Source organism: Lytechinus pictus, chromosome 7, assembly GCF_037042905.1.
Source record: "Lytechinus pictus isolate F3 Inbred chromosome 7, Lp3.0, whole genome shotgun sequence".
In the NCBI taxonomy this organism is placed as follows: Eukaryota; Metazoa; Echinodermata; class Echinoidea; order Temnopleuroida; family Toxopneustidae; genus Lytechinus; species Lytechinus pictus.
The window spans coordinates 2,275,693-2,292,065 of NC_087251.1; the positions used below are offsets into that span (position 1 = coordinate 2,275,693).

The 16,373-nt window shown below is 35.0% G+C and overlaps 1 protein-coding gene across 2 annotated transcripts; it reads right to left on the reverse strand.

Moving 5' to 3' along the window:
• Positions 1–157: 157 nt before the first annotated feature.
• On the reverse strand, positions 158–14,471 carry LOC129265158 (neuronal acetylcholine receptor subunit alpha-10-like). Of its 2 annotated transcripts, none has more exons than XM_054903156.2 (6): positions 14,234–14,471; positions 6,470–6,636; positions 3,941–3,985; positions 3,459–3,568; positions 2,538–3,073; positions 158–1,842 (listed from the first exon to the last, which is right to left on the reverse strand). In XM_054903156.2, the coding sequence occupies exons 1-6, from the start codon at positions 14,295–14,297 to the stop codon at positions 1,358–1,360; spliced, it is 1,407 nt and encodes a 468-aa protein (XP_054759131.2). In that variant the 5' UTR covers positions 14,298–14,471; the 3' UTR covers positions 158–1,357. The 2 variants fall into 2 exon arrangements, with proteins under 2 accessions (XP_054759131.2, XP_063957670.1); XM_064101600.1 differs by lacking the exon at positions 14,234–14,471 and adding an exon at positions 10,379–10,631 and having other exon boundaries at positions 501–1,842.
• Between the last annotated feature and the right edge of the window lie 1,902 nt (positions 14,472–16,373).

The following is a 16,373-nucleotide window of genomic DNA, read 5'->3' on the forward strand; positions in this document are numbered from 1 at the left end:
CTTCTTTCTTCCCTCTTCCTCTCTCTCCTTTTCCTTTTCCCCTCTTCCTCTCTCTTCCCCCCTCTTCTTTCCCCTCTTCCTCTTTTTTCTCTTTCTTTCCCCTCTTCTTCTCCTTTTTTTCTTCTTTTCTTTCCCCTCTTCTTTTTTTCTTTTCTTTCCCCTCTCTTTTTTCTTCTCTTCTTTCCTCCCTCTTCCTCTCTCTCCTTTTCTCCTTTTCTTTTCCCCTCTTCCTCTTTTTTCTACCCCCTCTCCCTCCCCCTCCCTTTTCTTCTCTTCCTCTTTTTTCTCCTTTTCTTTCTTCTTTTTTCTCTCTCTCTTTTTCTTCTCTTCCTTTCCCCTCTTCCACTCTCTTTTTTTCTCCTTTTCCTTTCCCTCTCTTTTTCCTTCTCTTTCTTTCCCCCTTTTCCTCTCCCTTTTCCTTCCCTTCCTTCCCCCTCTTCCCTTTTTCTTCTTTTTTCTTTCCCCCTTTCCTCTCCTTTTTCTCCTCTTCTTCGTTCCCCCTCTTCCTCTCTCTTTCCCCTCTTCTTTTCCCCTCTCTCTCTCTTTTCTTCTTTCCTCCTTCTTCCTCTCTCTTTTTTCTCCTTTTCCTTTCCCCCTCTGCCTCTCTCCTTTCCTCCTTTTTCCCCCCCTTTTCCTCTCTCTTTTTTCTTCCCTTCTTCCCCCTCTTCCTTTCTTCTTTTTCTTCTTTTCTTTCCCCTCTTCCCCTCTTTTTTCTATTTCTTTCCCTCTCTTATTTTTTTTTTTAGCCGAAGGGGGGGCCAAGGCCCCTTCGTCCCCCCCCCCCCCCATGGATCCGCGCCTGGTGTCACCGCAAAATCAACGCTCGCTACCGTTAAACCAACGCTAAAGCAACGCCGGATTCAGCGGTGCACCGATAAGGCAACGCCCGTGTTTTCGATTTTTCCCCATTTTGCACGCGGTGACGAGCGTTGTCGAAATTCGACCCCCTCTTCCTACCGTTCAAGGACCGCTCAAGATAAGTTCTGGTGGTGTGACCGCTACTTTACAACATCAATGAAAGATATGGACTTGCCTCTGAGGTTCTTTTTTATTAGGCCCACAAGAAGCCCAATAAATTTAAAAATCACAAAGCGCAATGCCCCCCTTCCCCCTCCTCCTCCGCCATGAGCCACAAGGTGTTATGGAATTAGTCCGTGCATATTACCATGGAATCGAGAGGCCCTAGATAAAAATTATTGCATACATTACAATACCTCATTGATGAACAATGTTTTGAGCTCTGAAAGGTCAATACTGTATTACATAATTATGGAGCACATGACAGATGTTAGTTTTTCATTTCTTAGTGATGATATGTTTCATCGATGATATGTTTCATCGTGGCATTCCGGCCCATTCACTCGTTCGATTTCTTAATTGCAATGATAAGGGAGGTGGCCAGCATGTTTCCAAACACAACAACTAATAAAAGAATAGCCACATTCTTCTCAAACCATGCGGCCACCACCTTCCACCTTTCAGCATTTCTAAATGAACTTTCAGGAATCCTTTCTATATTAAGCGAAGAATGATGGCCCATCCCTGTCCGCATGTGTCCAGAGACACATTCTATTTCGCTGTCTTGTTTTACATCAGGACAACCCATCAACCCATCGTTATGAGTAGGATGACGCTCTCTAGTTGATGGTGATACGTTCCCATTTTCTCTTGAACTTGATAAAGTATCCATTGGTATGGTATTTTTCTCCATTGCAGCACAACAGCGTCGATAGAGCCATGCCGGTACTTTCTTAGTATCACCCAAGTTGTACATACGCAAGACAATTGCCTCAAATATCAGTGACATGCACGCTACTACCACTGTGACGCAGATGTAATTTGCTGGGAATTAAAAAGAACATATGTAAAAAAGAAAACACTTTACTCTTCAATCCACTTGGTTAAACGATAATTTTTTTCACCATTCAATATTCGCAGCATTTGTATTAAGCCATATTGGCATATCGATGTAGTTCATTCAAATGGATATCAGCCTCTATGATATGACAGAATTTAGAAAATGACTTTTAAAAGAACCCCAAATCTAGCACATTATCTGCACGTATACTTTAAAGATTAAAAATGTTAAATCACTATTTAAAATGGGTCAAGGAGTGACAACATTTCCAAATTAGACGATTAGCGCTTAGTTTAAACAATGAACTGTTATCACATTAATTCCAACCATAATGTATTTAAATCTATGATGTTCTTATTATTGCTTAGTTCTTTTCAATAGTGATTGAACATTTAAGTTCTAGAGTGTATCCAGATGTATAAACTTGTCGACGCAAATTTACAATAGTATTATTTCTTCATCAAATAGGTTCTATAACAGAACTACTTCGGATGTCATGTCAAAGTACTTCTCGGGTTAATCTTGTCATAAGGGTCCAATAATAAGGTCCTTGCGTGAAGATGGATATCATTTAAAAAATTGCATTCAATGTAAATTAATCGATTTGAGAAACTACTGGGAACTACTGATATCACCAAACCAAAAACCAAAGATTACAAGCCCGTAATGAAATACGTACCAAAGATTGGAGAACCTGTCGGTGGCATGGCAGATCGGACTGTTTCTTGGAAGAGGACCATGGCTAGAAGATTGGTGATACCAAATGAGATCTTCTCTCCAGACTCTGGAGGCAGTAGAAATATAAGCATTGTTGACAACGAAAGTAATGCCGAAGGGATGACGATACTCAAGACGTATACCTTGGATTGTCTCTTGAACCAAAAGAAGTAATGTATCTCAGCGATGGGTTCAGCAAAACCAGAGTAATTACGAAGGATGCGCGCTGCTGTATCATTGACGATAGCCCAGACGCCATTCTGGCGATATCGCTGTGCAGACTTCTCATTTTCATCAAAGAAGAACTCCATATCCTCCTGTGTCCGATCTCTGGCCCATGGACCGAACTCAACGGTACAGAGCTGCTCATCAAATGGAAATAACTCTACGTTTAACCTGCAAGAAGTGGTTATGATGACGGGTGATAGCCACGTGACCTCACCAGATGAATCAACAAATGCCAGGCGTTGTAACATCGTTAAATGTTGGTCATCATTGCTGTAAAGAAAACATAGTCAGGAAAAATGAGATAATTGTAATGAAATGCAAACAGATAAACGTTACGTCGTTAAAAGAAAAGTCCCTCCTGTGGTACGCCTGGAGGTCATCTAAAATATTATCGAGCCTGTGATCCGTTGTATTGATATTTATTTCTTTTATTCAAGAAAAGTAGCAAAAATGTTGAAATAACATAGTCAGGTAAATGGAAGTTTGAAATTGTACCAGGTCCTCTGATTTAAAGAAAAACTATCAAGTTTTGTACGATTATGAATAGCTGATATAAACAAAATGAGTATAAATTTGGAAACCTGAAGCCGAGATCCGTTATGAAAAGTATTAATTACAAAAACCCAAGATCCTCTATATGCCTATATCATATTACCTTGTAAGAAGGGTAGCTGACGGTTGCCATATTTCATCAACATCTATGTCTAGGTGGTCTAGATCTCCATATTCACTTTCATTCCATGTCAGATATTCATCTCTCCAAACCTTTACATGAAAAAAATAATAATTACCAAAGTTACATTTGAAAAGTTATTTCTTTACTTATAGTTTCGATGCCAAATCAATGATATAATCATAGAGATAAGACATATACCATAGAACCCGAGGGCTAAAGATATTTCAATCCCCTGTCTACATTTGCACATACATAATTTTACCTGCTTAAAATGCTAGTCATTTCTGTCCCAAAATCATTAAGTACTGCTAATGATAGACTGGCAGAACCAGAGTGACGCCAGCTGCATGAGTTTACAATACGAAAAAAATTACCCAAAAAAATTCAGAAATATGAGTATAAGTTAAATTCAACCAGAACAAATTTCTTTGTTGGAACTCGAGATTGGAAATTGAACTCACCAATTTCATGGAACAAAACAATGTTACTTGCTGCCTAGGTTCGTCCTGTCAAGAAAATACAATATATTCATGGTTATACCTGACCATTTTCAATCAATAAGCAGTCCACATGTAGTTTTTTCATAAAAAAAGATCATGATCAATATATATGTGCAAATATATGGCACACTATGAGAGCAAGTAAAATGTGAGGCAAACCATGAAGATATCAAAAAAGGCAGAATTATATCATGTATACGTCTAAAGACCGTACATCGGTGTATCTACATTACGTTTCTTCCATGGACATTTTCGAAGCCAAAGAGCTTTAACATCTTTTATTTAAACATGATTTCCAGTTTAGTTAATGAATTCGCTGGTGCAAAAATATCTGAAATCGTGGAGAGTTGATTACTGCAAAATTTTCAATTCTTTTAAATTTAATTTCAATTAATTTAATCTAATTTAATCTAAATCAAATTAAACTTTACACGCAATGGTGTTTTACTTCAACAAGATATCTGAACACAGATCCAATATGCACACTCTTGATGACAGATTTGATTATCTCATGCTTAATTTTTAATTTAATAAATCAAAACTGTTCAGATTTATTCCTCTCGATTAGTATCTCTACGATCAAGAAGATTGATAATCTGATTGCGTGAATGGATTTTAGTCATTTCTACATAACGGTGACCAGCTTTGACGCCACCATCTTAAAGTCTAACCTTTTTAAACTTCATGATTTCCTCAGTTTTCGGTGTGCTACTGCTGAGGTCAAATGCTACCATGGCTACTAGAAAACGGTTCATAAAGCTTTTCCTACAACCATATGATAGGGATAATACTATAACCATGATAACGTGGCCTCACTTTTGGTAGTGCGAGGTTACACATGATAAATTTGTACGATTTTCATGCTTTCCAATATCAGCTGCCCTTGCATGGTTAACATCTTTCAGATCTGTCGCTTGCGGCTGTTCTTGATATAATAACAATTATACTTTGTCCAATTAGCAAACCAGACAATGGCATTCTGGTGTCAAATATTCCCTCAGAAAAATGGCATTTAGGAAACCAGACAAAAAGCATCCAGGATTTGTATTCATCATATTGCAAACTTCCTCCAAGTCCAAATCACATTCATAAAGAAACGTTTTTTATATTACTTGTGTTCTTAAGGACACACTGAACCTTTTTTTTTAATATCGGCCTATAGTATTGTGTTTTGTTAAAAATTTTAAATCCGATATTGCAGGATTCGAAAAATGAATTCAACAGCATCTGTTCAACATCAGTCATGATTATCATGACATCTTTACAGAACAATACACCAATCATACCACCTTCGTAAATTCATGCAGTAAATGTATTGTTCACGGGGTGAACTATTGTGTCGCCCCCTCCCCTACTTGAATAGCGTGATGTCATGAATTTAAGCCCGTGAATCACACCAAAAGCCAGATCCTCTTCATCATCTTTCTCATGAAGCGAACATAAGAAAAGTGCATCTAACCTTTCCCAGCGTCTAATGTCAATAGATGTGACCTTCAATCTTATTCCATGTTAAAAAGAAAAAATACTTTCTAATTTTACCTTTTTGATGGATATGCTGGTTAGAACCTTACAAAAACAATGCCAATTGAATTAAAAAGCTTTAATCAAGATTTGGTTTAAGTTATGAATCTGGGTCGCTCCAATATACCGTGTTACAGTGGGACCAAACCTAACAATTTTGCCTAAGTTCGTCCCACTTTTGATATTACATTTTTTTAGTGTAAAGCGTGAACATAATAATCAAGAAATGCCAAAAGTATTGGTACGAAATGTTCAAATTAAGGATTGTAACTAAATTGGCAGTCATTTTTGTTTGCATTTAAAAATGTTTGAGTTAATTAGGACCATGTCTTAAATGTGTAATACATTTGGTATCATGGGAAGAATAATGCACATTTCTGAATTCACATTGGCTGGCTCCTAATATTTTTTCAATCTTTAAACAAATCTTTTGGTAAGACAAAAAAAAAGAATATTGAAATATAAACAAATTATTAAGTATACTAAACATTAGATGAAGATGATTATTGATTTAAAAAACAGTCAATACCATTTTACCATAATACCATAATAAGCAAGTACAACATACTTCCAATACCTGGGTTATTGTATTTTTATACTTCCATTGAATTGTTTTATATATTCTACACTTAAATTGACCGTATACTGTCTCCATCAGGTAGCATTTGTTTTATGTTCACATCTTGACTACAATGGAGTATAATTAAACTGTTTGTGAAGGGGACATGTCTTTTTTATCATTGTTTGCAAACAAATGAACTATTGAACTGAACAACACTGAAACATCGATATGGTTGAAGGTTTAAGTGAAATGAAATAAGTTCGTGTGAAGGACTAGATAAGTATTATTGATTAATTCAAATGATGTGGGCAAGAAGCATGTATGCTGGTATATTCAATGAAAAGAATAACAAAGCATTGATCATCCTAAGTTAAACTGAAGATGGAAAAAAAAGCTAAACAACCTACAAATTCGACGACGTGGTCAACAAGCATTCTCATCCTGACCGTGACTGGATAAGATTCATTCTTGACTGGCCTGCTCGTGGTCGGCCCGTAGTTCGTCCCGATCAGCTTGTTGTATAGCTTGGTCTTCGTCGCTTTTATCCCATCGCTATTAGCGCTACTCTGATTCGCTGTCAATGTCAAAAGTAACCCGCATTACCATTAAGTGGAGTCATATTAACTGAACAATTATAGTACTAGTGCTCACTTGAAAAGCACTGTCATGCAGCATTATACACGGCAGTGTCAGTAATTAAGATGATTATAAACAAACAGACATGAGCGGCCATTTCTTCCGCCTCTCTAATTATCAAATGAGCTGGGGTGGAACTAAGAGAGGTATTAGGTAAATAAAATGAAAGGATATAATGAATAGGCAGAAAGAGGTTGAGCAAATGAGCAATAATTGTATGCTTATGTAAGTGCTTTTAATTTCATATGATTATCAACTACGGTAGTTTGATTAATTGATCACCCTATGCTTCGAGCAGGGGAAAATACTTTCAAGGATTTATGATTAATATGATGTCATTAGTCATCATCTTCAGTTTTATCATCATAAACATCATCATCATCACTTTTTTTTAATACTATTTCACGTATATAAAGAAGTATAGGCTTATATACCTGTACTAGTGGTAGAAGTAGTAGTATAGTAGTAGTAGTAGTAGTAGTAGAAGTAGTAGTAGTAGTAGTAGTAGTAGTAGTAGTATTAGTATTAGTAGTATTAGCAGTAGTAGTAGTAGTAGTAGTAGTAGTAGCAGTAGTAGTAGTAGTAGTAGAAGTAGTAGTAGTAGCAGCAGTAGTAGTAGTAGTAGTAGTAGTAGTACTAGTAGTAGTACTAGTAGTAGTAGTAGTAGTAGTAGTAGTAGTAGTACTAGTAGTAGTAGTAGTAGTAGTAGTAGTAGTAGTAGTAGTAGTAGAAGTAGTAGTAGTAGTAGTAGTAGTAGTAGTAGTAGCAGTAGTAGCAGTAGTAGTAGTAGTAGTAGTAGTAGTAGTAGTAGTAGTAGTAGTAGTAGTAGTAGTAGTAGTAGTAGTAGGAGTGGCCAACTCGTCTACTAACATTTGGTCTGTAATCAGTTCGTCTACTCACCAAATGGTCTACTTTATTTAGTCTAATGCCATTTCGTCCATCATCATTTTGTCTAACAACCATTTAGTCCAATAACCATTTGGTCCAATCATCACTTCGTCTAATCACCATTTCATTTTTTTTTCTTTTATCCTCTTAATCGAGGTATTTATTCACAATAACATGTACATATATATACAAACAATAAAAAAAAAAAAAAAATCAATTCACTTCAATAATGCAATAATTTTTTGAATATCACATTTTTTCAAAATTCCGAACTTGCTTTTTTGTTTACATAAACTTTCTAAATAGATAATCATGGTAAGCTTGAATTCAATCCATAAAGAATTCGCATCATATCTTTTTCCTTTGAATATGCTTTTTATGTAATTTCGATAAATAACAAATTGAGCAATAACACAAAATAAATTACACATAACATTGCTGGAACTTTGCAGATCATAACCTATGATTAATGTTTTTTCATCTATAGAAATAGTAATCCTGAAAATATAAAATACCAACCTTTCTATAATTTTCCAAAAAAATCGAACATATTTACAATACAGTATGAAATGAAAAGTGGTATCAACTTCTCCGCAAATGTTACATGAGTTGTTTTCTACTACATGCCACTTAAATAAATTGTCTCTTGAGGGTAAAATCTTGTTCAAAAATTTAAAACTAAATTGTCTAATTCTATTATCCACAATTAAATGCAACTTAAAATAAAATACATGGTTCCAACTAAAGGAAACTGGTAATGAAAAAAGATTAGACCAAAAAGAAACAATGCCTGGTTCTTCCGATACCTCCGAACATAATACAGAATATATCTTTCTTGTTGGTAAATAATCTAGAGTTATTTGTTCTCCACTTTTTAATGAAATTAAGATTCGTTCACTTTTTTTTAATTCGAGTGGATAATTTTCCTTAAACAACTTATTCAACCAATAAACGGGGAAAGACTTTTTTAATTTAGCATATTCTAAATCAAATAAAAGCTGAGAAGAATAGACAGATTTATTTAAAATATTTGGTGCTAACCACTGACGATTTCTTATAACATCTTTAACCCTAATTATACCTGCATGCTTCCATTTCTTATATACCAACATACGTTTATTAAAAGTAATATTGCTGTTATTCCAAATGATTTCATTTTCAATGTTTTTTACTCCAAATATACCAATATATCTTAACTTAGACCAGCTACAAAAAAAATCATGGTAAAAACTAGGTATATTTGCTTTTGTACAAAGAAAATTCATATCTTTTGTTGATATATTGTATTCAAAACATAAAGGAATTTCACCAATCTTTGATAACCAATAATTAAAAAGAAATTTCCAACTACGTTCGCCTTGCTCTAACAACTTGCTTATCCACGAAATCTTAAGCGATTCAATTTTCGATTCCAAGTGGACCATACCAAGACCACCTTCGTTTGTTTTATTTATACAAACATTTCTTTTAACCTTTTCTTTTGAAGAATTCCAAATAAAAGTATATAACATTTTATTTAGAGATTTGATTACTTTCTGGGGAACTCTAATCACTTTTGCAGGATACACAATTTGAGACACCAACAAAGTTTTGATGATAATAATTTTTCCGAAAAATGTTAGATTTCTTAGTTTCCATACTCTAATAATATTTTGTATCTTATCTAGTTTATTTTGCCAATTATAATCTTCAACATCTTTCTCATTTTTCCCAACATATATACCTAAATATTTTATCGGTTCTTCAGTACATTCTATTTGTCCGGGGACAATATCAATATTAAGCTTCAGCAGCTTGGTTTTTTGCAAATTAATCCTTGGCCCAGCATTTGAACCAAATAGTATTAATTCTTCCATCAAATTAGAAAGAGAATTTTTATTTTTCATAAATATAGTTGTATCATCTGCAAATTGGGATATTTTTACTTCTACTTGATCATCATTCAACTGCGAAATCGGTAAACTGAGACCTTCAATTTTATGATTCTGTTTAATTTTCGTCGCCAAAACTTCTGCAACAATAATAAAAAGTAGTGATGAGAGGGGGCACCCCTGCCTTACACCTCTTTTAATTTGAAAAGATTCAGAGATCCAGCCATGATTTAGCACACGGCCTTTTGCGTTTTTATACATCGATTGAATCCACCGAATGAATGAATTTCCAAAATTTAATCTTTTTAAAAGGTAAAATAGAAAATTATGACTTATGTTGTCATAGGCTTTTTCAAAATCCAGAAACATAATTATGCCCGGGGCTTTTATGCCCTGATAATAATCAATTATATCTTGCACCAGACGTATATTTTCGGCTGAAAATTTTTATAAAATGAACATTTATCAGATCGTTTGGTGGGTGCATAAATGTTAATACAATTAAAACATTCACCTTGACATGTGAAAGACAAATTTAGTATTCTACCATCTCCTTTAGCTTTGCTACTTATGTTTTCAATATGAAGCTTATTTTTAATCAGAACTGCAACCCCTTTCGAATGGTTCGTTCCATGATTAAAATAACATTGGCCTTTCCATTCATTTCTAATTTTAGGTTCTAGATCACTTGTCCAGTACGTTTCTTGTAAAAACACGATATCACTTTTCTGTTGATTTAACCAAAGAAAAATCTTACTTCGCTTCAGATGATCGCGAAGCCCTCTCACATTCAAGGATATAAAGTGCACTGAAGCACCGATCATTAGAAGTAGAGAATAAGATCAACTTTGTCTAGGAACGTATTCGAAGTTTATTTGATTTTATTTGATCCTTTTCGCCTTCTTTTTGCGGGTTTTTTACCTTTCGAAACAGCCTTTGGAACTTCAGATGATGATGATGTTGAAGGTGAGTCAACTTCGCTTTCGCTGCTGCTCACTTGTGCTTCTACGTCCTTATTCAACTGCCTTCTCTGTAGTCGCTGCTCTCGGTTGTTGGAGATCGCTCCGTCTGAATCACCATTTCATTTATTACCATCTCGTCTAATAACCAGTTGGTCCAATAGCCATTTAGTCCATGTGCCATTTGGTCTAATTAATCCAAAGTGTTAATTGTGCTAAATTAATGAAAAGAAAATGGGCATTAGACCAACTGGTCATTAGACGAGATGGTAATAAATGAAATGGTGATTAGACGAAGTGATGATTGGACCAAATGGTTATTGGACTAAATGGTTGTTAGACAAAATGATGATGGACGAAATGGCATTAGACTAAATAAAGGTAGACCATGTGGTGAGTGGACGAGTTGGCAGTGGACGAATTGGCAATTTACCGCAGTGGTGGTGGTGATCGTAGTAGTAGTAGTAGTACTAGTAGCAGCAGCAGCAGCAGCAGTAGTAGTAGTAGTAGTAGTAGTAGTAGTAGTAGTAGTAGTAGTAGTAGTAGTAGTAGTAGTAGTAGAAGTAGTAGTAGTAGTAGTAGTAGTAGTAGTAGTAGTAGTAGTAGTGGTAGTGGTAGTAGTAGTAGTAGTAGTAGTAGTAGTAGTAGTAGTAGTGGTAGTAGTAGTGGTAGTAGTAGTAGTAGTAGTAGTAGTAGTAGTAGTAGTAGTAGTAGTAGTAGTAGGAGTAGTAGTGTAGTAGTAGTAGTATACTAGTAGTAGCAGCAGCAGCAGTAGTAGTAATAGTAGTAGTAGTAGTAGTAGTAGTAGTAGTAGTAGTAGTAGTAGTAGTAGTACTAGTACTAGTAGCAGCAGCAGCAGTAGTAGTAATACTAGTAGTAGTAGTAGTAGTAGTAGTAGTAGTAGTAGTAGTAGGAGGAGGAGGAGGAGGAGTAGTAGTCGTCGCTGTCTCTACAATTAAATCTATACCGGGAAATTATACAAGGCTCATTATTGCCATTAACTGGAATTTAGCAAGTCTTATTTGCAGGTGAGGCGTGCATACATAAATGTAATTGCTTGATAATAAGATATGATCTTTTTATTAATTTTGAGGGAGAGTACTGGCAGACAGGCGAGACAGCAGGCTGAATAGAATCTCAAAGATACGTATCGATTTGGAAATCAACCTGTTAATAATTCTGTTCCAATAAACTAGCGAACGGACAAAATATCTTATCACGTTCCTGGAAACCCAGCTCGTTTTGGGTTTTTCTTGATTGCTTTGTGAAATGTCAAATAGCACTTTCTCCAAATGTATGCTTATCACAACAGTGCCGAAATTACAATTACATCTTAGTGTTTCGTGAACTTTGTAGAGAAGTAAAAGTAGCATTAATTTCAAGTTAAATCCCGAACACAAAGAGTGGTGGCATTTGGCCCCCAATGTTATGCGACGATATTACGGAATACAGGGGGCCGTTTCATAAAGCTTATCGTAAGTTAAGACCGACTGGTGAACCTTTCTTGCGCGCTAAATAATAACCAATAAACTTTAATGGTGAATATCATTAACCATATTATTAAAGAAATGATCACCATTTGTTCTTAAACATGTTAAAGTCGCTCTTAACTTACGAACAGCTTTATGAAACACCCACCAGGATTGTGGACAAGGTCTGTTTTCAGCTCACTGAGCTCTAAGTCTGTTTGAACACTGCTGACAAAGTGATGCAGAGAATCTTGGGAAGAAAATATAGACTATATACAATTAGAATAATAATTTTGTAGGAATATGTTGATAGCTATCTCCAGGCTGATTCTTTATTTTCCCCATTAGGCCTACATTATTTTTATTCATTCTCATATGTTGTTAAAGAAAAACTTCATTGAATTTGCACAATCTACGAAAGTCATATTAAATGATTTGCTGATTGACTGGGGGTTGATATTTAGCAATTGGCCATGCATCCGAGTCGTTGGGAAATCGACGATGATTCGGTCAAGAACGTATACAATCCGAGATTGGACCGTGTAAATGTTCGATTCTCTTCCTTACATCTCATAAAAAACCTTTCTAAAGAGTTTTCCTTCGTTATTTTGTCTATTATGTCTTGACATCAAACTAGGCGATAAAAATACAAAAAAATGATGATCTCACTCATTGGAACACTATGAATTAATATCTGCATTGATCCTATTAATGATCCATAGCTAGCCACTGCAGTGTATCAAGGATTTTAACATTATGTCTTTAAATCACCTATTATCACAATAGCGTCGACGTTATTCTTCCTTTTGATTCTTCATTTTCAGTTCATATCAGGAATTACTACTCTTAACCCAAATCTAGTCGGATAAGACACAGTAGTTTCGAAAGGCCGACTATTGCACTCTAGAAACACTGAGTAAATTTTACCCAATATTGGGTAGAAAGAGAACATGCATGTTTGCTGGGTATTTCTTCTTTTTTTTTTACCCCATATTGACCTTTTTAAACGCAACATTGCGTAAAATTTACAAAATATTGGGTATCCTAACCAACATGCATGTTCCCATTTTACCCAAAATTGGGTAAACCTTTTTTTATAGTGTGTGCAAAAACAACATGGCCCCTAAACTGGTAGCCCTATATTGTGTCTTATCTGGCTGGATCCGCGCCAGTATTATAAAGACTGATTAAGTGATGCACTTTCGATTATAATCAGGCTTAACCATGTGATCCGATTTTATTATCACGAACGAAGCATTATGCCAGAACAGTTTCTCGGAGCATGAGAAGAAACTAATCAAACTTGCGAACTAAGATATGCAATTGGGTATATGAATATAGGAACAACAATCCAATTAAATTTATTGGTCAAATTGAGTTAAACATGCGATATTGTTGCTTAAAATTATGAGCCAGTCTTGTGTGCAATTTATACCCCAGAATTCCAGACAGAAAATGATCGACAATAAGGAAAAAGTGAACTAAATCCTTATATTAGACATATATTGAAATCTTTTGACTTTGTTTTTATTATATTTACTCGAAATGAATTTTCATGGACTTGGCCATTTTTACACTAAATTGGCAATTTTGGCAATTTTCACACTTAATTGCAATGTCCAGCATCATAATTATATGCTGGTAAATGTCCTTGGCCAAAAGAACAACAGGTCAAAGAGGTCAGTCAACCTCTTGCAAGTCGACTGTAGAAGTCAGAGAAACATGAGGAAGATTCAACGACATCACTACCCCACCTCCCCCCTACCTTATTGATATCATCTTTAAGGTCTCTACACACTAAAAACTGAATATTAATCAGAAATTGAAAGGTTGGAGGAGTGACAACCTTTCAAATTTTCTATATCCAATCATGCATAAAGCTAAATCCATCAATTTAAATGTTGGGTCGAACCATATTTAGAAAAGGTTAATTGTCACTCCTCAAACCTTCCAAAATAATGTTCACTTAACATCAGTTTTTAGAGTGTAAGGCAGATAGATAATATTCATGCATCAATTCACTTAACCATTCAAATCTACCCCTTCTAAATATCTTTCTAATCTTTCTCGACTGTCATTTTTAATCTATGATGATATAGACAGACTCCTTTCTGCAATGCTACTTGATTGACTTAAACAAAATTTTATTCTTTCATGCATATCTTTAACTCGTACAGATTCAATCAATTCAAATTATATCTTTTTATTGGCAACCAAGTTTTAGAAATAATTGATGATCAATGAAAATTATATTGCAGACAAGGCTTTTCTAAAACTGTAAATGGAATAAGGTAATGGACATTTTCGGCCAATCACAATAACTTCAAACAAAATTGAAACGCACTTACCACTGATATGAGCGGCTAGACTTAGTATTAATAGCGTTAATATCACATTGCGACACACCACCATGGTGAAGAACGAGGATATTGTGATCAGATTGAGTCGAAAATTGCTTGAGAGACCCACAGTTCACACTTATCAACTATTAAGGCGTAAATAAGAGAAATTCATGTATACCATCAAAGTACCTCTGCACCTGCAGTTAAAGTGAAGCTAAAAAGATTATCTCTGGAGTTACGTCGTACAGGATTTGATACGCATGCTCAGTCGACTGCTCGTAGCTTTGTGTAGAACATGGATTGTATTTGCTTTCAAGCGCGCGAATCCACAAATTGAACCAGTAGTATTTGCTCACATTCTCTTAGCTCTCACGAATAAGCAGCTCGTCATATATAATGGCATGTTCCTAATGAATTACTTGTCAGGGATGACAATCATAACCATGACTGTGTACACGAAAAAGTCTAGTAATGTGATTGATATATCTAAGTGAAAGTTGACATAAAACAAGATATTTCAGAAAGGAAATGGTGCACTATAGTTCAACAGCATCCACACATTATTTTTCTCATATTCCATTTTCCCGTACAGTTTATACTGAAAGGTAGCAAACACAACTTGGTTAAAAGAGCATGATTCAGAATATGAATGGGTGTATATACCCTGCAACGTAACTCTGTCCATTTGCGTGACGATGAGGCAAAGTCTGTAAGAAAGCAGAGCTTTGAATACGATGCTATGCGCTATTTTGTAAAAAGCGAAGAAAAAAAATCTATATTCTTCAGATTATTGTTGTATAAACCTTGCCCACACTGCAAAAACTCCGGTGCTGATTTAACACCAGCCCGGAATCTATATATGTCCACACCAGAGAAGTATTGAAACAACACCAGTTTGGAATCAAACCGATGCTGTTTTAATACTAATTGGTGTTGAATAAACACCTTTCTGGTGTTAGACCAAAACGAAGCTGGTGTTGTTTAACACTTCTCTGGTGTAGACATATATAGAATCCGGGCTGGTGTTAAATCAACACCGGAGTTTTTGCAGTGCACTGGGTCTTTCATACATCTCCACACACAAAACTTCCACCCCTCCAAAAGACAATATTGATAATGATAAATTAAAATGAATGATTAATGAATAAATGAATGAAAATGAAATATTAAAATATATAAACAAAAATATATCCTGCATTTTCTTCTGTTTCGTGCTATATGGTTTTTGGTGTATACTTACTGTCATGTAGTGATTGTATAAATCACTACATACATATAGTCTAGACGGCTCGGTGTAAAAATGGCAGAGGTAAAAATGGCAGAGGTAAAAATGGCAGAGGTAAAAATGGCAAAGGTAAAAATGGCAAAGGTAAAAATGGCAGAGGTAAAATGGCAAAGGTAAAAATGGCAGAGGTAAAAATGGCAAAGGTAAAAATGGCAAAGTTAAAATGGCAGAGGTAAAAATGGCAGAGGTAAAAAAAAATGACAGAGGTATAAATAACTGGTCTTAAAGCCCCATGCAATAGATTGTCAAAAAGCCCCGGCAAATACATAAATTAATAGGAAAGGTTGTGAGAAGACAACCAAAAATTAAATGTTGGATAATGGAAAGGGTAACATTATTTTGTTTAATCATGGATAGATCGTCTGCACCAAATTTCCAACCCTTGGGTTCGTATATGTTTTTGTGTCAAATCGCTCTACTAATATTAATATTTGAAGCACACTTTGGATCCCATGTATATGGTGTGATAAAAAATAAACCAATGAAATATCATTTTCAAAAAAAAAAAAAGGAAGACAGTTTTTTTTATTGCCCTTCGGTATATCAACAGACAAATCATTTTACGTCCGCTCCTTAAAGATTTTTTTAGCAATCATGAACCATTAAAAAATTGAAAAGTATACATTTTACAGTGCATAAAATATAGGGCAGGTGCTCGTATATCATACTATATATATATATATATATATATATATATATTTACTTGGGGAATTTGATGAACCTCCAGTCAAACTTGTGTTTATTATATATATATATATTATATACATACATATATCACAGATCAAAAACTTCTGATAACTTTCTTAATATTCAATGGATTTTCCAAAACCTTCAATATATTTTTTCCTGCAATTTTTACAA